Raw genomic sequence first — 25,210 nt, 5'->3', positions numbered from 1 at the left:
AAAATTTTTAAACCAAAAATATTTTTATTGTTTGCTAGGATAGTTGCGTTCTGATTGATGCTTTCGATGGAACGAACATCTTCTGGTTGTCCAATATCTTCCACAATGTCATCTGACCTCAACTCTTCTTCTGTATTGCTGAGCTAGTCGATATTAGCGTCCAAACAATTTTGGGCAGAGCAAAACTTTCATGCAGTGCATTTAGCACTAATATTATATATATATATATAATATAACGCGTAAAAGTTGCTCTCTAAACCTAACCTTTGTACCATTGTAAATGTAAACCGTTTTTATATAGATGTACTTCGAAGGATCAAGACCGCGTTAAACAAGGAACAGCTATTATCCTGAGACAGTTTTTAATTATTTCTATGGCGTTGCTTTCAAAGTTCATCTACCATCGTAAATTTAAACCGTTTTTTATATGCATGTACTTCGAAGTATCAAGACCGGGTTAAACAAGGAACTACTATTAGCTTGAGACAGTTATTAATTCTTCCTATGGTGTTGCTTTCAAAGTTTTAACGAAAGAAAAACGAAGAGCTTTGGAATTGTACAAAGAGAGAATTCATTGTTGTTGGTGTAAATGATTCAGGATTAATACAATTTTGTTGACACTTTTCTGCTGATCAATTGATATTATGGGCTCGTTAAGACCAAATAATGTCAAAGTGGCGATCAAATGGGGGTGCTTTCAATTAGAGAGTGGCGCTCTATTTTTCAACCCTTCTCTCAGGGGGTTGGTCAAATGGATGTGGCATTCAAATAGAGGTTTTCTGTCATCATCACTACATAATATGGGCTTGGTAATTGTTTGCATGAGTCCTTCACACCTATTTACCTCATAGAAATTATTTTGGTCATGAGCATAAAAGCTGGGTTTGTAATTTGGTCATTTTATACAAATGTTCATAAGTTACGGCAAGGCGATTTTTCATTGGACATTTCATCGCATTATTGTCTTACGCTGAATGGCCATATGTTTGTCTTTTATTTAGTTATAAAATAGTACATGTACATACATAATACATTATCTCACCGATTGCCTGTTTTTCACTTTCAATCAAAGACTCATATCTGATTGGTTGTAAACTCATATCTGATTGGTTGTAAAAGGGCTCGTTGCTGTGGTAACCGGGCAACCACGTATCATCGTGACCAACCTAATACAGTGTATATGGAAATTCTGCAAGTTACCTTCAGTAGTTCAGTTTGATCTAGAAGTTTTGCTTTGTTCCGATTCTTCATGCAAAACTAGCAATTTCTATACCTGCTCGCAGTTTTTGCCAGAGAAGAGAGTGAAGTTCATTTTACATTGAGAAACAAATGCTAACCTTTCTCTTTTCTTTGACAGCGCAGACAGTTCTTGTTTCTCTTTTCTAGCTGAGATTAAAATCGCTCCGCTGAAGTCCCTCTGCAGGTCTGCGATTCGAGAACACATGCGAACAAACATGCGACGGAGGCTGGGAGACTTAAACGTTCGGCGGTTGCCAAGGAGAGATGGTGATACCTACGCTAGATACTCTAGAAGAGCACGTTCCTTTGTTGGTACATATCATAATTGTTTCATTCCATTCTTGTTTGTGTCAATAAGAGGATTGGTTTATAATCAATTTCAATGGTTACTCTAATTTGTATTTTATAGTTGTGATAAACTCTCTATTCACTAGATATAACTACGTAATTGACTTCACAAATTTAAAAGTTGATATGCTTTTTTTCCTAAGTCAACTAGCTGTGCGGTCAGTTTTTTTTTTTCTTCAATTTGTAAGGTTTGTCAATATCTTAGCGACCCAACGGTCAAATCCATAAATTTATTGCGATAATTAACAAAGATATAAACCTAGTAAAGATTCAGTTGTTATATTGCATTGAACTAGGCTCTTCCTGTTTGGTCAATCACTGACTGTCAGCTGGTGCTCAGCTCTCACTTGCTAAATGACTTCTTTTGTCAATTTCTTCAAATTATTGACCAATCATTAAACTAATAGATAAACTGCAATTTCGGATTAATTCCAGTCTGCTTCCACCACCTCTCAAATGAAAAAACTCACCAAAAACTTACCACCTCTCAAACGATTGAATGTTTTGAAAAATATTCAAAGTTAGCATTTCTTCTGCAGTTTTCTTGATAATCTACCAGCCCCATAAGCAGTAGCCTTGCCCTACTAAAAGTTTTTGTCACAAATTTGGTCCACAGAAGTTCAATACATTAGAGATAGTAAAAACAAGTCTATATGTTGACAGATCGATGGGAATTGGTGGGAAAATCTGAAAGATTAGTTTTGTGAAAATATTCCTCACTGAAACAATTTGGTCCTAGAAAATTGACCTGATTGTGACTTATCGTACCTTATGTAATAGATTGTAGCCATATGGCCAGTAATTTGCGTATATGCACAAGTGTTTCAAATAATAAAAATGTTGCAATAAAACTACAAAAATAAAGTGCAAAGTAAAATTTGTACAATCTATTAAGTAAGCAATACTGGTCTGACTGCTACCATTACTCTGGTTTTCTTTAAGACTTAGAGTGAAACGTCATGAATTTGTATTAAGAAATATCGATCTTGTCAAGTTTCATTGATCAACTTTTAAATATAACTTCATATCTCTTCGATATTTTTCTTTTAGAATATCAATCAAGTCGCTACACAAATCTTCCAATGTGAAATACATGCTGTTTAAATGCGTCAGTTTTGTAGTCCACTCTGGTTTAATGATAGTTACTCTCAATATTATTACATAATGATCATTACATAATGATCATTCATGCCCGACTCCGCAAACCTTTTCTTTCTCGCTTCTATGTAGAACGCTATGGAGAACTGGCGTTTGCTGCCGCCCACCAAAATAATTTAGACAGTGACTCAAACAGCGATGAAGAAAAGGACGATCTGTCAGAGGAAGAGAGACTAGAACATGTGGAGGTAGATGATGTTCCTCTGGTAGATGTGTTAGAGACAGAACCAATGAACGAGTCTCGGGACCGGCGTCCTGATAGTCAGCAGATAAACAATACATCGCATTTCGGTGCTTCCCAGCAGCCGTGCCTCAACCAAAAAATTCGTGGTAATCAGAACCAGCGCCATGATTCTAGCGGCGTGGTGGAGCCTATGTCACATCTCAACTCTTCTTCTAGTCAACACGATGCCAGTGTAACGACATCTGACAATTCAACTCAGGAAAGTACAGTGGCTAGTAGTGAAGCATCGGGTCCTTCACCAACAAATGGCACTGGCGGTTCAGGTGGGTGTATGTGTGTTGCAGGCATGGATTACCTGCCTGAACGCACCTCATTCACACAACTCTCACTGAGCCTTCTTTTTATTTGGAAATATATATATGTAGTTTAGTAAATGGATCCCTAACGTTTTTCAAACCGTTAGTTTTAGTTCTTAAACATGAAATTAAGAGTTATTCTCTCCTGTATTCTAACTATCATTAGACAAAAAGCAGACAATTCAATTCCTATTTGATGTAGTTTGCCAAACTTACGTGAACATTTGTCTAAATAATTCTACTAAAGACTATTTGGTTCAAATGGTTTATGAGCGAGCTACAAATTTTTATAGGTTCCAGGATTAGATTGTCATTTCACATAAACATACCAAAATAAACTTCTATAGAACCATTTAAACTAGCATCGCACGCATCTCCCTCCCCACTAACTCTCAGATTTCGACTTTCCTCACGATATCAGCAATAGACAGTACAAACACCTTCCATAATGATACCTTTTAAAAAAGTGAAAAATTATTAAAGTACTGCTTTCTTTATATCACTTTCAGTATGTACATTTATGAAACAGAAGTTATAGCCTTATAAACTTGCAAATAAAAAAGGGCATGTTTTAGAGTTGAACTGAATATACAGAATTACTTTTGTTTTGTGGTCACTATTATTCTCTCCATTGATACCTATTTTATTTACAACTCACTCTGGTTTTGGGCAAAATGATCTCCCTGTGTAGCCTTCTACATAACCCTATAATTATGGTAGCCATTCTGTAGATTACATGGTTATTCTATGGCAACAGTAAGCCCCACCTTTTTGGAAATGTCTTTTGCGTGTACGCTAATCTTTTACTATGTATATATTGCTTTGTGACGTCACTACAAAGTTTTGGCAACTACATGAAATCTACATGTATGTGGTACAAATCTATTATTGCTAGTGTCCTGCGAGCGAGGAGTGTATGCATATTTTACTCTTGGCATAGGCAAACATCGCCTGAATAGAAGGGGCAAATTGCTGAGGTGTTGATATTTTACTATCCAGGCCTATGTGTGCTCTGTAGATTTATTCTGTAGTTAAATGACAAGATAATGTTAGTGGGCTATCCGTTATTAATAGGATGGGGTATTTTAGGAAATCTTCCTGTTTTTTCTGTGATTTTTATGTTATTTAATTCTTATTTATTTTATATACAGTCCATAAACCTCACAGGTTTGTTGAAATTTAGTCATGTCTTCTTACCAATGAATAAAATTTTGTTAAAATGTAATCAATTTATTTAATTACTTATAAAACAGAATCAAAATAAAGCTTTAAAAACTAATTATTGCAGAGCTTTTTTGAAAAAGGTATATTACATTGGAGAAAAGAGTTTGTTGAAATTAATGTCATTTGCATAAATCCATTTTTGAGAGAAAAGGATATATGTCACTCGGAATTAGACAAACACGCTTTCAGATTTTAATCATGTATGTGCCATCACAGGGTCCACATCTCAATCGAGTGGGAGATCTGCAGACTCTTTTGATAGCGAAGCTTCAACAGAGCCAGAAAACCGAGATGGTAACGGCGAAGGAGCCTCTAGCAGGTGAAATATAACTGAAGTCATATGACCTTTACATAGAAGGTTGTTCATAGAGGTTGTGTGACACTTAGAAAGTTGTTGTTCATAGAGTTTGTGTAACCTTTACACTGAAGATTATAGTTGATAGAGAGTGTGACCTTCATACAGAAGGTTGTAGTTAATAGAGAGTGTGTGACCTTCATACAGAAGGTTGTAGTTGATACAAAGTGTGTGACCTTTTTATATAAGGTTGTTGTTGATAGAGAGTGTGTGCCCTTCATACAGAAGGTCGTTATTGATATGAAATGTGTGAACTTTATACATAAAGTTGTTATTGATAGAGTGTGTAAAAGGTAGCTGATAGAGAGTGTGTGACCTTTTTACATAAGGTTGTTGTTGATAGAGAGTGTGTGACCTTCATACAGAAGGTCGTTATTGATATGAAATGTGTGAACTTTATACATAAAGTTGTTATTGATAGAGTGTGTAAAAGGTTGTAGCTGATAGAGAGTGTGTGACCTTTCTACATAAGGTTGTTATTGATAGAGAGTACGTGACCTTCATACAGAAGGTCGTTATTGATATAGAATGTGTGAACGTTATACGGAAGGTTGTTATTAATCGAGAGTGTGTGACCTTTATACAGAAGGTTGTAGTTGATAGAGAGATTGTGTGACCTTTATACAGAAGGTTCTAGTTGATAGAGAGATTGTGTAACCTTTATACAGAAGGTTGTTTATTGAAAGGGAGCGTGTGTGACCCTTATACAGAAGGTCATGATTGATACAGAGTGTGTGACCTTCATACAGAAGGTTGTAGTTGATACAGAGTGTGTGACCTTTGTACATAAGATTGTTATTGATAGAGTATGTGACCTTCATACAGAAGGTTGTTATTGATATGAAATGTGTGAACTTTTTACATAAAGTTGTTATTGATAGAGCGTGTAAAAGGTTGTAGCTGATAGAGAGTGTGTGACCTTTATACATAAGGTTGTTATTGATAGAGAGTGTGTGACCTTCTTACAGAAGGTCGTAGTTGATAGAGAGTGTGTGACCTTCATACAGAAGGTCACATAGGCTGAGAGAGATTGATAGAGTGTGTAACCTTTATACAGAAAGTTGTTATTGATGGAGAGAGTGTGTGACCCTCATACAGAAGGTTGTAGTTAATAGAGAGAGTGTGTGTGACCCTTATACAGAATAATTGATTTATTAATATGGAGTGTGTGACATTTATGCAGAAAGTTCTAGTTGATAGAGAGTACACATTTCTCGTTCTTGTTGGCGACTAAAACAATATAAAATATAATATATAATATATCTCGATTGGACTACTTAGGAAAACTAAAACCGAAACTTGCTACTTTTGCTTCTCTTGATCACACAAGCGGTGAAAGTATTAATAACTTATTTAGTTGCGTACACCCGTGCAACAATGATGGCTTTTGTTTTGCTCTTGTTGTATTACAGTAGGCAGAGTTTTTAGTACAGCCACTTTTTTGTTGCAGCGATGAATCAGCTGATGCAGAGGAAAACAGACAGCAGCGAAGGCTGGTAAGCTGGCCCCATGACTTTATTCTGTCCTTCATGCCTTGTACACCAATTTATACCTCACAGTAAAAGATCGTAACTTATGATCATTTAGGCTATTTAAATCATCCCCAAACACGTTCTCAAAAGTGTGTGTATGTTTGTAAACCGTCAGTGCAGAGCTATTCGTATAATATTGGGCAATATTATTGCAAACTAACCAATCACGTGAATATGCATTTTCGATATGAGTAAATCTTATGAGCAAAGTTGGTCACTGTAGGGAGAAAGAATCAGCTTTGCATCGAAAACGCAATGCGGAGCTTTGAGCACTCTCCTTATTTCAGTGTTATGGTTTTACGCTAAAGGTTATTTTTTCGTATGATCAACAACCTTGATATCATTTTTGTTTCATATGAGGCCAACTTTTATGCCTCGGGTTAGTACCAGTTAGTTGAAGCGCAGAGGTACCTTGATGCTATGTACTTATATATGATATTGATACAGTCAAACATGGATAACTCGTCCACGGATAGCTCAAACACATGGTTAATTCGAACATTTCCTTTGGTCCGTTCCCACGTAATGATAAATTGCTATAGATAACTCGAACTCAACACTGTTAATTCGAACTGTTTTTTTGCCCAACAGCTACCGAAACGGTTGTTTTCGCTTTAGAAAATCACTTTATTCAAAGCCATAGAGGTAAACTTCATCTTTTCGTAATTCATAAGCGTCGTTATTACCACCATCGGCAAAATATTTTTGTCAACGGCTTTTCTAAAAGTTTGGTGAAATTTGATTTATACTGCGATACGATGAATAGCACGGGCTAGCCGGGTCACGCGCGCAAGAATTTTCGCCACGCACATACAAAACAAAAATCGCATGTTGTTTTGTATGTGCGTGGCGAAAATCCTTGAGTGCGTGACTCGGCTAGCCCGTGATGAATAGTTTTCCGACGTTGATTCCGTGTTGAATCAACGTCGGAATGTTGAATGTTTAAAACGTCTTAAAAAATGTTGTAATTAAACGTATACGTTGTCTGAGCTACAAAAAACTATTCATCGTTTGACCTAAACACAGAATACGTGTGTACATTCAATAAGTATCTATTAAAAAAGCGTGAGTGATATAGAATGTACCGTAAAACCTCGTAAAACTTCTAATTTAACTGCCTCGGAGTGTTGCTCTTAACGATCCCATGTAAAGTAAGGTAATCTGCATAAACTTCAAGAAAAAACGGCAAAATTGATCGTGGGTAAAACCCCAAAAGAAAAAAATGTCTTTTCTTTTGAGCATTTCAACAATGATCAAGTTTTGCCAATGTCAATCTGAAAAACGTCCTGGCAATAACATCACCTCAAACAACAAACCAATCTCAAGTGATAGAAAAATCTTTATACTTTTTCATGAAAACGTTTTAAACTTTACATTAGAAGCATTTAATTTGAAACAAGCCATTTGTGCTTTGGATTTATATTATAGTTTGTATATGTACATGTATCTACTAATAAATAAGTAAATATATGGACTTGTGACAGTGCTCTGATAACTTGAATGCTCTGATAATTCGAACACTTTTGCTCGGTCCCTTGAAGTTCGAGTTATCCATGTTTGACTGTATATTGATACTGTATTGCTAATTATAACTACAAATATAGGCTTACTAGCTGTGCTACCCGGCATTGCCCGTGTAATAAAAAAGTCTTTGGTCAGAAAATTGATTTGTATTTGCCATATAACAACATTTGCCATTCTAAATTTCCAACTACATATCATGAAAAAATTTTTTTGTGTAGTTGAAATAATTCAAAAGAAAATAAAAACAACTTTAAAGGCTTTTAAACTTTGTCAAACAAATATAATTTTCAAACTTCATATCATGAGGAAAATGTTTTGAGCAGGTCAAATAAATTAAAAAAAATAAAACAACTGTAAAAGGGTTTAGATATAAATGTGAAATAGTTAGCAAGCGATAGCTAAATTAAGCTACAATTACAATAAAAAATCATTCGGTAGTTCGGTAATGATACAATTAATACGAACTGAGAAAACAAAATAAAAATCCTGAATATGTTGAATTAATAATAACAATTTTTGCATAGAAGTGGGTGTGTATAAAAAAGGTTACTGTTCCATCAGAAGCTATCCATCAAAACTTTTCTCATGATATGCAGTTTGAAAATTAGAATGGCAAACGTTGTTATATGTTAAATACAAATCAATTTTCTATGCAAAGACCTTTTTATTATCAGTATCGTCGTATTCAAAGTTTTGATGAACAGCTTCTGGCGGAACAGTAACCTTTTTTATATACACACGCACGCACACACACACTTCTATGCACGAATTGTTATTATTAATTCAACATATTAAGGGTTTTTAATTTGCTTTTTCTCAGTTCGTATTAATTGTATCATTACCGAATCATATTTTATTGTAATCGTAGCAAAACTGACTTAATTTCGGTATTGCTTGCTAATTATTTCACATTTACATCTAAACCCTTTTATGGTTGTTTTATTTTTTTTAATTTATTTTACCTGCACAAATCATTTTCCTCATGATATAAAGTTTGAAAGTTACAGTTGTTTGACAAAGTTTGAAAACCTTCAGTTGTTTTTATTTTTTCTCTTAATTTATTTCAACTACACAAAACACTACAGAGCGACTACACAATCGATACTGGTGCAAATCTAAATATGAAATATTGTACTGTCTCTGTCTGACCGAACGGAGAGAGAGAACGCCGAAGCTCTTCCTATAAATGTCCGTGGGAGAAGAAATGGCTTTGATCCCATATATAGTCATTGAACCTCGCGAAAAAAATTCTCATGCCATGAAAATTGAGCTCAAAAAAACGCGATAACAACGCTAGCTTGTGATAAAATCGCGCTTTTTTCAGCTCATTTTTCTCGGCATTCAGCCTATTGAACGTCCTGTAACAAGCTACGAGCAATGTTAAATAGTTTATCTACCTTTCATAAAAGGCTGAGATTATTTTGAAGGTTGAATTTAGATAATAATGGGTTTTAAGACACCCATCTCTATTATTCTAAATCAGACTAAACATCCCCAACTTCCGTTCCTAAAAGAATAGCGTACGTTACATATTTATGGGTGAAGCTTGTTGTGCCAACTGTGTTGTTTTCGTAACCGATATTGAAACCCTGTAAAAAAGCCTTCATGACTTTGAAAGTTAGTGGACCATTCTTTATTTAGTACAAAATCGGAATCAGCATGTCTGATTTGCCTAGAAAAAACGATAAAAGCTATATGTGTCAGTAATGGTTTAAGTACCAGTGTAGTATAAATGGTCTTTACCAAATACACTGCTGTATAGCTATGAACATCTTTGACATATTTGCATAGACTGTTCATTGATATCTACTAGTGCAAAATATAACTAAACCTTGGTTGCTAAAAATGTTATAGAATACATGCGCACCCGTATTTCTTGCAGTCTAAACAACATGAGAAGGCAACTCATACAGAAGTATTTATTTAATTAAACAGATGTGTAATGACCAAGTATAACCAGTGGTTATACTTGGTTTGCTGAGTGCGTACCGTGCATATTGTACGAGCTCTTTCAATGCTTTCTAACATAAATATCAGCAATGTGTAGAAATGTGCTTCTATAGCACTGCAAGTGGAAGGAACTCCTTTTTGAGTTGTATTACTACAATAAAATCTCTTAAGCTCTTTAGACGTTTTTAATGTCTCTTCTATAGCTGCAGTGTTGCATTACTAAGTCTCTTTGTGTTATTTTAGGCTGCTCCAGGTCAGATAAGGGCAAGCACACCCTACGTAATACCGCCTCATACTGATGATGATGATGAAAGAGCCCTAAACAGAGAAAAGGCAAATCGCTACCACATTGCATTTACACAAACTATGAGAAATAGTGTGATGTCACTTCCTATTCCAACTTCTCTTAAAGATTACTTGCTTTATTACAGGAATAATGCACGAGTCCCTTTTCATCTTTAATCTATCCGTTCTTATTCACTATTGCTTGTCCAGTATTATTTAACCTGTATTTGATATTGGATAGTCAGGCAAATGTGTTTCATTACGCTTGCTAATGATATTTCTGCTTTGTTGTTTTAATTATAATCTTTCAATTATTTTTGTAATATTGTAATAACATTTGTATTTTCTTCTCTTTTGTGCATTTTTGGCAATAAACTGCTAGTCATTTATAAAACTGTTTCTATTATCATCATATGTTTTTGTTCATACATCATGGGTAGCTACTGTTCATGGGTAGCTATCATTGTTTGTACTGTGGGTAGTTAAAAGCTAGCCACAGTACATAGATGTTGTATTTCAGTGCCCATGCCAGAAGTTAGCAGACATGCCTTGCAAATTAATGCTCATTTAGCTTTTTATAGGTTTATTTTTTCTTGCCATATTTGGAGTTTTCTTCTCTAAGTTGAGGTCCTTGTGTTCAGTCAATGATTGCACAAATGCCATTAGATTGTCATATTTATGGAAAATAACACTGTTCGTTTTTTATGCACGTCTATTTCCCTCAGCTCTGTAACTGTAGTGATGCTAACATACGTGAATGATAAAAGATGTATGTTTAACTATCGTTTGTTTAACTATCCATCCTTAAGTTATTTTGTGGCCTATATTCGCAGGATGTTTAATGTCATTGATAAAAGAGTGAGTGATCGAACAGACACTGGTGCAAGACTAAAATAAAAATCATGAATGCAATTTACTTCTGCTGTATCTAGTCAGCAGGAACAGCTATTTGTGTTAAGGCTAACTTTAAGGTGGATTAGTAGTAGCTTGCTAGGTGTAATCGCAGTAGATGAGCAGCTGTCAAATGCGGAAGGGAGAATATGCTAATTTTATTACTCAGAACTCGGCCTAAAAGGTTAATTAAATCCTTAAATATTAGCACAACGTAGCAAACCTCACTGATGCAAGTCCAACAAAATTCATATAACTTCCATTACTTGACACCGCGCAACCATCTACGTTTTGGCTAACACTATGCTAATTGATGGGAGCGTGTGAGGGTGTGGTATTATGGTCATGACTCTGCGCAATAACATAACTATTTAACATATTTATTATACATTTTATCTGGTACACCTCTTCTGTGAGCACTAGAAGTGAGGTGCGGCAGTTGAACATTTCACAAGATAAAAGAAGCAATTATTCAAAAGTATTGTGCAAGCTATTTATATTCTCGGGTGTTACAACTCCGGGAGAGCCTGCCAATGTAGTAGAAAAATGACATTTTTGACTGGCTGAAGCTTTCGTAAACAAGTCATTTTTTTTCTAGAAATTGTTGACATAAAGTGAATAAATTTGTGTAAGTGACACTCAGTTTCCATGTCAATTTAAATACTGTTTTAGACAGCTCTTGTTTTGAAGCATATTTTTGTGCTCTGACCTTTTTCCAAAGCCTCAGGGTAAGCATTAGTAGGTCGTGAGCTGTTGCAAACCTTAACACTCCCATCGCTTTCTTGTAAAGAAGCTATATACTTGTGTCTCTTGCCGCCTGCTCAACCCTACCCATGCCTTCCTTATGCGTACAGCAGTTGAACTGAATGTAGCAAGTAAAGGCAGCAATAAAGATTTATAGACGATGCTTAGACTGACAATAAAAAGTTTAACATCTGATAAAAATTTAACAAGTTTAAATGCTACACGAACTGTGATCTTTCTCAGACATATATATTTATATGGTTACAATTTTGATAGTCCAAAAAGTTCAATAATGGATACTAAATATTCTAAATTCAATTGCTTGGAATACTGAAAACTAGTCCTTCTTGATCTTAAGGCATATCAAATACAAACTTAAGATAAATATGAAGCATTATCTGGCAGTATTTTTAGATCGATACTATGCATATTGCTGATCTTAAAAAGAAAAGACTGTATATTAGAAAATCCTTTGTAAAAATATTATAAATCTTATGTATCACCTTAATTTATAACAAATAGAAGTATACAATTGAAATTTTGCACATACGCAGTGATATAAAATACCGGATGTGATTCAACCAACTTAGGACTATATCTTTTCTTGAAGCCATTACCTGGTCGATTAAGAAAGAAATAGCCTGTGTTCTAACTATTAAGCTTGAAGCTCCAGTGAATCACTTTTCGCTTTGTCAGCTGATCGACAAGGACAACAGGCTATCAGTTTTGTAATCACGCTGTCCATAGGTTTCAAAGAATGACAACATATTGGAAGAAAGTTCCAGGTTCGAAGAGCTTTCGGCAGCCAATCAGGTCTCTTTTTTTGTAGGAAGTTGACAACCACAATGGCGAGGGTTACAACCGCAACTGGTACCAGGACACAACCTAGCACCAATGTCCCGGCAGCGCTCAGTCCAAATATTAGTGCGGGTATTGCAAAGAACATAAGCAGCAGGTACAAACCAGCAAACCATCTGTACTTGGCTGTCGTGTTGCCCAGCTTCTTGGCTAAGAATATTGGGATTTTTCTCATAAACGGAACTGGATACCAAAGGAGTATCCCTGATAAGTTGAAGAAAAGATGACACATTGACACCTGCATAGAGTCTGATAGTTTATCTCCTTCTTGTGCCAGTGATGCTAATATTGCTGTAAAGGTGGTACCGATGTTAGCGCCAAGAGTTAAAGGGTACATCCTCTCAATAGTGACCACACCTATACCGACCAATGGTGTCAGCGCTGACGTGAAGATGCTAGAAGAATTGAGGAGAATAGTAAGGAGCGCTCCAAACAGTATGGCAACATATCCAGTGAAGTGCTTTGCGCAGCCTGTAACATACCAAATTAGCATGCTAACGAAGTACAACATATACATTGAAGTGCTTTTCATCACCTGTAACATACCAAATTAGCATGCTAACGAAGTACAACATATATATTGAAGTGCTTTTCATCAGCTGTAACATACCAAATTAGCATGCTAAAAAACCAGACCAGACTTTATGCTACTTTTGTTCTATTGCAATAAGCAGACAAATCAAAACCCTCACAGGCAGTGAAATGCTAATAAAATGGAAAATTGAGAATGGGCAGTCATAGCAACACAGTTGCTAAACTAAACCAAGGTTGTTTGTATAGAACTGAATTTAAAAGGCTACCAAAGATCTTTCAACGTAGAAAAACATTGAGATAAAACGTGATAAAAATGCAGATTTTTTAAAATATAAATTGGTTGAAAAGCATTTTTTCTTTCGGTTGTTCAACTCAAAGAAAAACATTCAGAATTAGTTTTATATGGAAGCAGCATTATTGAAGAGTTTTATTACATCGAAAGTTCCATGGCATAATACTAGGCTATAGCCTTTACTTGAAATTTAATATATTCTTTAAAAAAAGTTTGTTGTAACACTAATGCAAAATGTTTTAAATATAACATTTGGTTAGACAGATAAATCTATTGTTAATAATTGTTGGATATTAGAAGACCGATAAAAATGTAAACCAATCTTCAATACTAAAAATATAGTTAATAATGTTCAAAGACCATCAAATTTTGACCACCTAATAAATTACCCTAACTGTATTGTTCTCCTTTCCTCTAATGCTATTACTAACAGCTATGCCATGGTATACTTTTGTCTGAAAATGATAAAGCAATATAATATCTGGTAAGTTGGATGTGCTGAAAATCACTCAGAAAATTGTTTGATGTTACCACGCCCTTCAGTCAACTCGCCCTTCTATCAACTCGACCCTCTGTATGAAGAATACTTCCTTTCCCAATTGAAAAACACTGATCGCTTAACCATTCCTCTATGCGCTAATGATTTATACAGGAATAAGAGTTTCTCTGTTCACAGCTAGCCCTTATATTCATTTCAAGGCTATCATAAGTTACCAAGGTTTGAGGCTATCATAAGTCACCAAGATTTGAGGATATTATAAGTTACCAAGGCAGCGTAAATGGCGGAATACCTGGAAAGTCTGAGTTGACAAATTTCTTGAGCAGCACGGCGACATGACCAGCAAAGATGCTGTTGAGAAGCTTGACTATGAGCACTAAGCAGCTGCAGAGAATGAAGAGGGTGACGAGAAGGAGGATAAGGCCTATGATCCAATCGTCCCACTTTCCTGCGACGTTCATAAACAGAAACTTACCTGCAACGACAATTTAAACATTGTATAATTATATAAATTTAGAAATTAATCTTTCATTTATATCATTCTATTTCAACATGTAAACATATTCATAATGATTGGGATTTGCATCTCACGCCTGGTTTGGTTAGGACATTTCTTTCCTTCGGAGAGCATGGAGCAAGATGGCTGAGAGCAAGATTTACAAGAAAAGAAGTGAGATACTATTTACTTGGGTTACAAAGAAAATGCTGAAAGTTGACGAATTAATATATAGAAGAAGCAATGAGGACTATTATACATACCAAACAGAAAACTTTTCCATATATTTTCACCTTTTGTCAAACCTTAGCATCGGCCAATCATGGATGTAAAACCATGTAAGGATAAATTTTTAATTTTTTACCATGAAATTTTTGAAAAGCAAACTTTTTCTGGTTTTAGTTCAATAATATTTACATACAATTAATCTACAATCACTTTGTGAAAATGACAAGCTGCACTGATGACAATAATATGTTCATAAAATGGCACTCAACGACTGGTTTAAATTTTTTAGAAAAATAGTTTACAATAGTAATCATTATTCGCATTGACATTTATATTGACATACAAACTATCATTTATGTATAAAATATTTCTACTAAAACACAAAATTTTTACTAATTATCATTGAAAAGTTGAAAAAAAAGGTGTTTCATGACTCTTTGTATCTTACTCTAAAATTATAAGACGTTAGCAGTTACCATTCCACGTATGCTAAGGAAGGGATATAGCTTACATTTAATATTCTACATATATGGAGTATTCTTCTCCTACTCCCCACACCTTAATCAATTTTATAAGGATCTGGCGTCAGGGCAACTTACATTTTGTGGTCTCGTTTCCTTTCCCACAGAAAACTTTTATCATGGTTGTGTTTCGAGCAGCATCAGAGAGAGCAATCTGGGTGATGACATCTGTATCTATTTTAATAACATACTGAGTGAAAGGTTCAGTGGCTGCCTTCAATAGCTTGACATTCGCATTCTCCAAGGTCTCAATTTGCAGAGACCTGATAGCATAGTCTGAGAGCCTATATAGATAACCTGCAATGAAAAGAACAGGCATTTGCATTTTGTGGTACACAGGCTAATAATTTTAAGCTCAGCTTTGCATAATTACCACCTTAATTGTCATACTTGTATATTTTTTATAACCAAAATATTCTGCTATTTTATTTTATCTTTAATACATTAATGATAACTTGACTACAGTGTGGTTACTAATATTAATTCTCCTAATCGCTATTCGTACATTTTTAAACTTTTGAAAAGAGCACTTTCACTTTATGGATACTTCTGACTTTCACTTTGAGCAGTTCTTATTTTCCCAATAAGCTCAATGGTTGTAAATCCAAGCTTGAAAACCATGTTAGTGTTATTGATAACTATAACTGAGCTCCTCGGAATCATGTGATGCATGGCTCTGATCTATTACAAGTGATTTAGTTTCAAGAATTTAAAACTCCAAAACAGCTATCATTTGTTATGTGGCTGCCACATACCTGTGGCCCACTCAAGAGGGAGAAGAATGATGACACTCAGCCAATTGAACATGTCATGAACAGTAGCTCCAGCGAATGCTCTCCGAAATTGGCTTCTGTCTCCTGATTGGCTAATAGCCACGATAGTGTTAGTAACGGATGTTCCGATATTGGCTCCCATTACGATGAAGATGGCCACATCGACAGTCAGCACTGCAAGAACTTGATAGGGTCAGCAACGGTTCAAACGTTTAATGAATGGCATCAATGCAGCTGCCAACTAATAGACTAATAGGATGGTAACCCAATCAATCGAGTAATTAAATATCAACAATGAAGGTTTGCCTTCAAAAATTTTTATTGATGCCCAGAAAAAATCTGAAAAAGGCATTAAATCAAAACGTATTAAAATAAGCAGCGTATATGTTGGTGATAAAATGAAAGAAAGAGTTAAAGGTCAAATAAGAGCTTTGTACATGCTCGTCACTTGCTGACACCTGCCTGCTGCCCACCCTTGTGGTTAGTACATTTTTTAAGGTTTTATAAATAGCCTTCTTTGACCCAATAACTCAGGCACAAATATGTCATTTTACTACTGAATACAAACTATACTTACATCCATTTTACTACTGGATACAAACTATACTTACATCCATTTTACTACTGGATGTAAACCATACTTACATCCATTGCCAACCATGGAGACCACGATAGATGTAGATGTAGAAGAACTCTGTACAAGCACGGTTGCTAAAACTCCTATCATGAGACCAGCAATAGGGTTACCAAGTATCTCACTGTTTGTGAACACCTCACCAGCAGCAGTACCTAAAGGTACAGAAAGCTATTCAAATAGCTTGCAACATACAAGTATCCTGTGTACAGAGCTGTGTTCAGAAGGGACCATAAACATTGCATTACATTGTGTGTGTATAATATTTATATATTGTAAATTCGTACTTCATTTCATTTTGTCTGGAATTTGCAGTCTGGAAAGACCAAAAGACAAGCACCGTATGTAATGCTCAATATCACACTATTAAATGCGTGATTAATTCTTTAATTCAAGACATTAAACTACTTCTAGAAAACAGAATGTTGTTGATTTTAAGTTGTTATTTCAAAATACATTTTTATATTCAACACTCCGTTTGCTATGGTGGGTAAGTAAATGGGCGCTACAGAAGCTAGTGCTTGGCACCGATGTATTCGGCTCATGATTCCAATGAGATTGTCATAAGATCCAACAAGTGGGTGTTCAGAATGCTTTGGAATCACTCGCTTCTCACTGGCTAATATTGTTGGCAACGAGCACACTTTTTGCATGTTGAAAACTCACTAAAAATAATATGAACACCATTACAATAATTCCTTAGGTAATTAATAAAATATAGCGGAGGATTGTTGAGATAGACTTTAACTGGTAATGTCATTGGTCAATATAAAGTCAGCACAAGTATTAATGAAATATAAAAAAACATAAAAGATAGTTAAAACAAAATCAGTACGAAATTTCTTGCTGAGCATCAGTGCTCTAAACTGAGCCTGTGTAACCATTCATTTACTTCAGTAAATTCTGTGGTACCTACGTAACCCCCTCTTTACTTCAACATACACTATGGTAGAAAATGCTGCCAGTGACACACTTTCTTACTGTTGCCAAAATCAATGGAATACTAACATAATATGTTCACATACTATTATATGTCAATATGTTTGTTTATAACATGGAAAGGGGTTTGGGCAATGCTTAAGCGAGCGACGATTTTGTTAAAAATAAAACACTTTGGAGTGCATTGCAACCAAGAAAGTTAGTCGTCTTATGTTTACACAATCCTCTTCTCTGTGGGTGCAAATAGTTTCATTGAAAGATTTTGTATTTCATTTATCTGTTTGACATCTCAAAAGCAAAAAATATTTTTAACAAATGCAGATAACAGTAAAATAAAGAACTTACATGAAACTAACTAAAAAAACTAAATCCTATTTTTAAATTGTATTAATAAAGCAATAATCTATAAAAATAAGTTTTTATTGAAATTTGACTTGGCAACATAAAATTCGAAATGTAGATACAGTAAAACATTGGTTACAAGATAAAGGTAACAATAGAGACATACAGTGTACCCTACTATAGATAATCAGGTTAAGTCTAAAATAAACTTATTTATTTTTGTTGCTTTCATATTTTCTTACAATTTTGTTTTTAAAATTTCATCAGTTTCTGCGCTTTTCTATAAACTGCCATGCTTAACAAGGCTTGAAAAATCATAAGCTGAAAATTACCTTAGTGTGGAGGTAAATATTATATTTACATGTAGGCTATATGTAATATAATATATGAAATATGTATATATATAATTATATATTTTGAGCATTTCTTGGTCAAGTTGATGATAACTAGAAGTGTGACAGCATGACTTGCTTTAAAGCCTACAGCAATGTTGATAAGAGAAACAGTAAGTAATACCTACCACCGATGTTGATAAGAGAAACAGTAAGTAATACCTACCACCGAGCAGTCTGAAGGCAGAGCTCAGAAAGTCCAGAGAACAAATAAACATATAAATAAGGAAAAGGAGGAATATCGGCCTAAATATATAATCCCAGAGAACTCTTTTAGCTTTTCCTCTGCCATTTAGCTCTGCAATACATAATTATATTCGGTAGAAACGGTTTACATAGAACGCTGCTTACTTCTCTGTGAGCAGGCTGAGTGCATACTGTGTGAACATAAAGCGCTTGGATTAGAATCACATTGTAGGTGACTTAAGGTAGTAGTTGCCTTGGTCAGGGTATATGATGATTGACTCACAACCATCATAGGAGTATGTATGTGGATATCCTTTGAAACCCTATTAACAACTATGGCCTGAGATCTTTATAAATAGCTGTTAATGTTTGTAGGCTATGACAAATAATAAATAATGAATGCTAAAAAGTTTTTTATTAGAATTCGCCGACAAGACCCACTTCAAAGTAATAGAGTAAGGATGATGTCGATCACGTATTATTGTTAGTGGTATGCGGTAAATAACTCTAAGTTTATGGATACATGTAGACCTGAATGATTGCTTGTCATGTGCCTCCCCCCTCCCTTTTCAGAGATAGACGAGCTGTCTCACATCAGGAAATCTGAAGGCATCCTTAAAATGCAATTGAATATTCGTTGTTTTGTCACGCATTAGAATCAATTTATATCATACATAACAACTAGTACCATCCTGTTTCTAAAATAGATTGTGAAATATTTAGAGATTAACATATGCACCCAGACTGACTTTTCACATGCCGCTTTTTGACGTAGTAATTATGCCACTTCCAAAACCTATGCTAATTTTTTCAAATCGTTCGGTCCATTATACAGTTTGAATTTATAATTATGAAAGTTAAAAATAAATTATGCAACCAATGTCATACGATTACCTTATTTAACAATGATGAGATGAAAAACGCGCTAATACTCACGATTCCACGGGACTGACTTTACAACAAAGGTTGAGATTGCCCAAGGGTCAACGTCTTCTGTCTGTTCTCCTGATGCCAGTTTAACGGAGCTAATTTCTTCCTGCGAATAGGAAATACAATGTATGTTTACTAGCGGAATGCAAGTCCTGTCGGTTCACACTGATGGTGTATTAGCTACTCAAAGCTAAATGGCAACACTTCAGCTTCTTCCACGAATGTTTGAAGCATGTTCAATTAACTTGTAAGCTTTCAACTCATAAAAAGGTTTCCCTCACCGTAGTATTGAACTGACGAGTGAGTGCCTGTAGCGCATGCGCCTACTCAATGAGCCATATGGTTCCCCAGCCACAGCGATTAGACCATTCATAGCACTTTATCATACATGGTATAAGAAAATGCTATGGGTATGATATGATATGCTTGCTTATGATTTGAGCAAAGAGATGCCATTTTTCCTCACGTAGCTAATAAGTTCTCACTATTCCAGCGACCATCAAACCTCAAGCTTAGGTTGGTATGATGGTTACACAACCACTAGCAGTCAAGAATTTAGGAACTCAGTCTTTGCCAAATGTGGGAACTGTAATTTACTCCCTTATACCTTTTTTAAGATGAGGCTGAGATTTTTAATTACACTAAATTCGCACTATATGTAGTACTAAAAAACAAACAACAGTAACACTAAAACATCAACTATGTAACAATTGATAAACAAGAATACCAAGCGACTCAAGCACTGTTTCAAGGATAAGGTCACAAACATACCTCCTGGCCATGGTTGGCATCACTCTGTTTTGATGACAGCGACATGAGATAAGTAGAGCTGCTCAGATATTGCCGTTATAGCTTCCCACTTTTCTATAGAAAAATAATTTAAATCCCTGAATTATATACACCTCAGTTCAAAGCTTTTTGATGGTAGGATTTGTAGTATTTTGATTGGTCACTTGCAGTAGAAGCAAGTTCTGTCCATGCCATGCACAGCCGTCAGTTGCTGTAGGGTAGGCGTAGCCAAGCCTGATTGGCTGGTTGGCTGCAAGGACTCTTACACAGTAATTCCCAAAGTGAAAGTATGGTCAATATTGCATAACCATAAAAATATAATCCAGCTATGATAAGTGATATCTGATAATGGACTACATAACTGACAGATGAATTAACAGCAGCTGTTGATGGCATTTTTGCATCCAGGTCAGTAAAAATAGATAATGCATAGTAATACAAACCGTAAACTGTTTAGAAGTTTTATAGCAAAAGGGCAAAGAATAGCGATCAAACTATTTTCTTAAATTAAAAAACAAATTTCTGAATGTAGAACTAGACAAACTTTAAACAGTGTTAACAATTTTACTAACAATAAACTACTAGTGCAACTCGTGAAAATTTCATGATTTTGTATTTTTTGTTCAGTCACCACTTTTCAACACAGACAATCGACAGCTCGCATTAGTCTTCGGTAGGTCATTGAAAAGCCAAGAGAAACCCAAAGTGACTTTTTTCTATTTTTGTCTTTTTGCCATGTTCACTTGACCACCATGTATACTTTTTTTCCAGATAGTCTCTTTCCTCAGCTTCAACTGTTTTTTATTTTAAATCAAGAATTTGATAAGAAGATTCTTTAAATGGCAAAAAAATTGAAGGTCGTTGTTTGCGAAGGCTAATTGAATTTGAGTGAAACTATATAGTGCCGTTGTATCTGTGATATCATAATTTATTCCTATCTAATTACTGAAGAGCATGACACACAGCGAACTAACGCACACGAGTACCCTGGCAGTTTGTGCACCTTGACTGATCATCAGGTGTGTCAGTAATAGGCAGAGTATAAGCATGTGCACAGTTATTCTGCATCACCAGAAAATGGTTTGTTGGTGCAGGTGTTATAGTATTGGTCTATCAAGCTGATAATTAGGAGTTCAAATCTCACATATGAAAATCTTTTATCTCAACCTGTTACTGGGGCTGAAGGGAGTGACACACACACACTTTCCTGTCGTATTATTATATAGAAGATTTCTTTGCATGCAGTCTTGATGCATAGCAATGTTTATAGTATGAACGTTGGCATGTCAGTATATATATTCTGCAGAAGCTTTGCATATCTAATGTAGATGTAATCTCTCTTCAGATTAGAAATGGCTCATATAAGCGACACAAGACAGCGCAGTGACTGAAATTCCTATGAACAATGCAAACACTTGGTAGCGTCAGCTAGTAGAAAGTTAAGCGCAGTTTGCTTATTCAAAGTAAAGATTTCCATTTTTGCTCAATAAATATATTTGCTGTCTCACATCTATTCATTCTGGTTACTAAATCAGTTCATACTCTATGGTGTGGTTACAGTATGTAGTCAGCTTTGTGATTAGAACTTTGAAATTTGTCTAGGAGCTATTTTTAAGGGAATTCCCTTCTGATATCATAACAAAGGAGGAATGACCAGCACCAGAGTAAGGGGTGTAACAGCCATCTAATTCACTAAAGCTACCCTATGCTAGCTACTTACAATACATGTACATGTACGTACACCTACGGCTATGACTTACTTAGCAATCCACCGTTGTTCGTTAGCACTACGAACTATGGTGGATACCGAAGGTGGGGATGGTCAACAACATTGGAGATGAGCTGTTTGAAAATATGGGAATATCTGAAGCTTTAGTAACCCACAGTTAACAAAACTGCAAATGTTTTAATTTCATGTTTTTGAAGAAGATGTCTGATTCTTTGTGTTTACAAAACAAAGCGTTGACATACACCAAACATAATTATAAGATATATATAGGTGAAATAGAGAGCTTAAGAGTGACAAGTGGAAACTCGAGCGGATAAAAAAGAATCATAACAAAAAGTAATTTTCTTACAAATATGAGAAGTGATGTATTTTGAAAAAAACTTGAAAATATAAAGTAATTGTAATATTTTTCTTAAAAACAGTACTAAGTCATTTTAAAGTGTCACTTCTTTTCCGGCACAATGAGCTTCTTTAAAAACTTCGTATTATATATTTACTTATTATTATTACCTATTACTATTGTTAATATTTATTAGTGCTTAGCTTGATTAGCTGTTTATCCATGAGGGTGTCACACCGTCACACACAGCCCTGCTCTACATTCCACTGTTAGTTCTCTACTGCCATGTATTAAAATAGAAATATTAAAGCTAAACAATCCTTAAAATAGATTCAGCACAGATAAAAATCAAGTTTGAATTCAATTTTGGAGATTGATAAAAAACTTTGGAAAATATCCCGAATTGCTTCAAGCTTCTCTTGGCTTGTTGCCAAAAGCATCAGTAATATTAAAATTGCAGTTGTTTATTCAAATAGCAGCTAGAATTTTCCTAGTTCACCGAGTGCCTTGATATAATTATTAAACACTTTATAACTGTCAAATAAATTCATTACAGTCTGCGATTTGAAATGTATGATTCACAAGTTTTGTTTTTATACTAATCTGATTTAATGAATAAATTAGGTTTGATTTGGCCTCCAAGTAAACCTCCAAGTTTGTGAGGATGCCGAATGGTGAATGAGTGAACAAAGGGCTCGACGAGAGAGTCTTGTGTTGCTTTTCATATTAACATATTTTATATTGCGTTGTTTAAGCATAAAAACAATTGATTTGGCTCTTTATTTTATTATGTATATCTTAACAAGTTAACAAATAAAAGGTTTTCTAACAAAGAATAAAACTCTTTGAAGGCTATTTACCAAGCTCTAGTCTAGATAATAACAACTAGCAGAGAAAATGCTCATGTTTCTCAAAATGTTCTTTTTGTTCAATCTGTCGTCTATTACAGCTAAAATCAAACAACAAAACTATAACCCAGTTACTCATGTCTATTACTCTAAATGTGTGTCGTGACAAAAACGAGTTACTGATGTCACGGCTACAAGCTGGAATGCTAACATTAAAGAATCGTATGCACGAATGATGCCTACTTTATGTTCAACCTACTTGCTAAATCTATATGTTAACAGAGTTTAAATATTTTATTATTGTAAAATTGTAGTATGAAGCGCTTTAACTCCTACCTTCATTGAGCATGGATCTTAACACAGGCTCCAGAAGGAAACCATCTGTGAAGGGGGGTAGAATTGAATGTTATGCTTTAGATATTAATATGATATCTCACAGTCTGTGGTTGGAACTAGCCAATCATAAGTCGAGGAGTAAGAAACTTTGATGCTGCCTTTAATAACGTGACATCCAAATTATTCAAGGTCTCAGCTTGAAGAGAGCTAATAACATAGTGTGAGGGCCAATATGAAAGCAAACACTTGAATGTAGTTTTTGGTACAGAGGCTTTTTAAATTTAAAATTCAGCAGTTGTGTTTGAATTACTTGTACATCTTCAATTATTCACTGTACGTATAGGTAACCTATGTTTTGGTTTTGGTGAGATCTTTGTGGAAATATAAGGAGTTGTCTTAACTTAGCGTAACTTAGTAACAATCAACAGCCAACAACTCCCATCAAAGACTATTGTACAAGATCTGGACTGGTTTTCGGCCTCACTTGATACTTGTTGAATCTAGCAGTTGAATACTCAGGCTTCCATATCTACCCAGAGTCACCTTTTAACTAAATAGTGGATGAAGTGAAAACATTGGCATTCGGCAGTTGGACATCTTTGTGAAGTTACATCAGCATACCGGGCCTTTTAACTCAGCATACCTGGCCTTTTAACCTCACATACCGGACCTTTTAACCCAGCATACCTGGCCTTTTAATCTCACATACCGGACCTTTTAACCCAGCATACCAGGTCTTTTAATCCAACATACCAGAGCCTTTTAACCCAGCATACCAGGCTTTTCAACCCAGCATACCTGGTATTTTAACCCAGCATACCTTGTATTTTAACCCAGCATACCTGGTATTTTAACCACTGGTTTCTTGAATAAACCGCTGGTATAGATTACAATGTTTACTTTAATCCATTGCTATTTTACGTAAAGAATATACATATTTTATATGATTGTGTACGGAATAAGATAATTCCCACTTGCACTGTTTTAATCTTATTGTTTAGGAGCTCTATACATATACATGTATGTGGTAATGACAATTTCATGACAACTAGGAGGTTAAGCTATCATAAGCTAAAAAATCACTATCAACTACTTGAAAGTTTGAAAAATGTTTGGGTAGTTGTAGAATGACAATATAAAAATTATTCACCATTTCTCTATAAATACTATAGTTCTATGGTTCTATAATTTTTACATCAACAGAAATAGCTGACTACCAACAGAAGCTAAATAGGAACTATTTAGTATTATAGTATGCAATATACTAAAATATTTTGCACCAATTACATCCTTGTTCATGAAACTGAAAACCATTACCAAGGACTTTATTTTACACTCCCATGCCCTGTGACAGTGATCCATAGCAACACTGTTAAATCAGCAATTCTCAAGTACAGTCAAGTGTATAATGGTCCTCTGCAATGCTGTTGATAGCTATGGACTGGCCTTAGGTAAATATGGTGAAAAAATGGGTCCTTCTCTGGCTTAGCAGTATAGTAGAATTACTAATACATTGACTGTGACTTCAATATCACATATGTATATGCTCTCTGATATTTTCAGTAATACGCAATTTTGCACACCAACTTGAAATGCAACAAATGGGGATTTCCTTTCAGTTTACATAGCATGTGTGAAGCTGTAAAAACACTGTAAAAGTCTTTGACAAAAACATGCACTATGTAAAGTCAAAGAGCAATTGTTCCTAGTTGTCTTCTCTTTGGGTTGGCAGAGTGTGGAGCAATTAAGTGCAT

General features: G+C 35.0%; 2 protein-coding genes across 3 annotated transcripts in view; one reads left to right on the top strand and one right to left on the bottom strand.

Moving 5' to 3' along the window:
- Positions 1 to 10,843, top strand: part of LOC137406295 (protein-L-isoaspartate O-methyltransferase domain-containing protein 1-like) — a 28,824-nt gene extending 17,981 nt beyond the window's left edge. For both annotated transcript variants that reach the window (XM_068092856.1, XM_068092848.1), the window contains exons 7-11: positions 1,387 to 1,551; positions 2,818 to 3,252; positions 4,726 to 4,828; positions 6,315 to 6,360; positions 10,114 to 10,843. In XM_068092856.1, coding sequence (XP_067948957.1) covers positions 1,387 to 1,551; positions 2,818 to 3,252; positions 4,726 to 4,828; positions 6,315 to 6,360; positions 10,114 to 10,332 — 968 coding nt within the window. In that variant the 3' untranslated portion in view covers positions 10,333 to 10,843. The remainder of the gene's footprint in view (positions 1 to 1,386; positions 1,552 to 2,817; positions 3,253 to 4,725; positions 4,829 to 6,314; positions 6,361 to 10,113) is intronic.
- Positions 10,844 to 12,025: 1,182 nt separating this feature from the next.
- Positions 12,026 to 25,210, bottom strand: part of LOC137387575 (sodium-dependent phosphate transport protein 2B-like) — a 141,103-nt gene continuing 127,918 nt past the window's right edge. The window contains exons 2-9 of the mRNA XM_068074043.1: positions 20,186 to 20,258; positions 19,421 to 19,520; positions 18,465 to 18,596; positions 16,637 to 16,780; positions 15,974 to 16,165; positions 15,297 to 15,515; positions 14,266 to 14,448; positions 12,026 to 13,119 (exon numbers count right to left, since the gene is read on the bottom strand). Of these exons, the coding sequence (XP_067930144.1) occupies positions 12,446 to 13,119; positions 14,266 to 14,448; positions 15,297 to 15,515; positions 15,974 to 16,165; positions 16,637 to 16,780; positions 18,465 to 18,596; positions 19,421 to 19,520; positions 20,186 to 20,230 (1,689 nt within the window). The 5' untranslated portion in view covers positions 20,231 to 20,258 and the 3' untranslated portion in view covers positions 12,026 to 12,445. The remainder of the gene's footprint in view (positions 13,120 to 14,265; positions 14,449 to 15,296; positions 15,516 to 15,973; positions 16,166 to 16,636; positions 16,781 to 18,464; positions 18,597 to 19,420; positions 19,521 to 20,185; positions 20,259 to 25,210) is intronic.

This window comes from Watersipora subatra, chromosome 1 (assembly GCF_963576615.1).
Source record: "Watersipora subatra chromosome 1, tzWatSuba1.1, whole genome shotgun sequence".
In the NCBI taxonomy this organism is placed as follows: domain Eukaryota; kingdom Metazoa; phylum Bryozoa; class Gymnolaemata; order Cheilostomatida; family Watersiporidae; genus Watersipora; species Watersipora subatra.
Note: the sequence above shows the minus strand (reverse complement) of the source record. Positions and strands in the feature narration are given on the sequence as shown.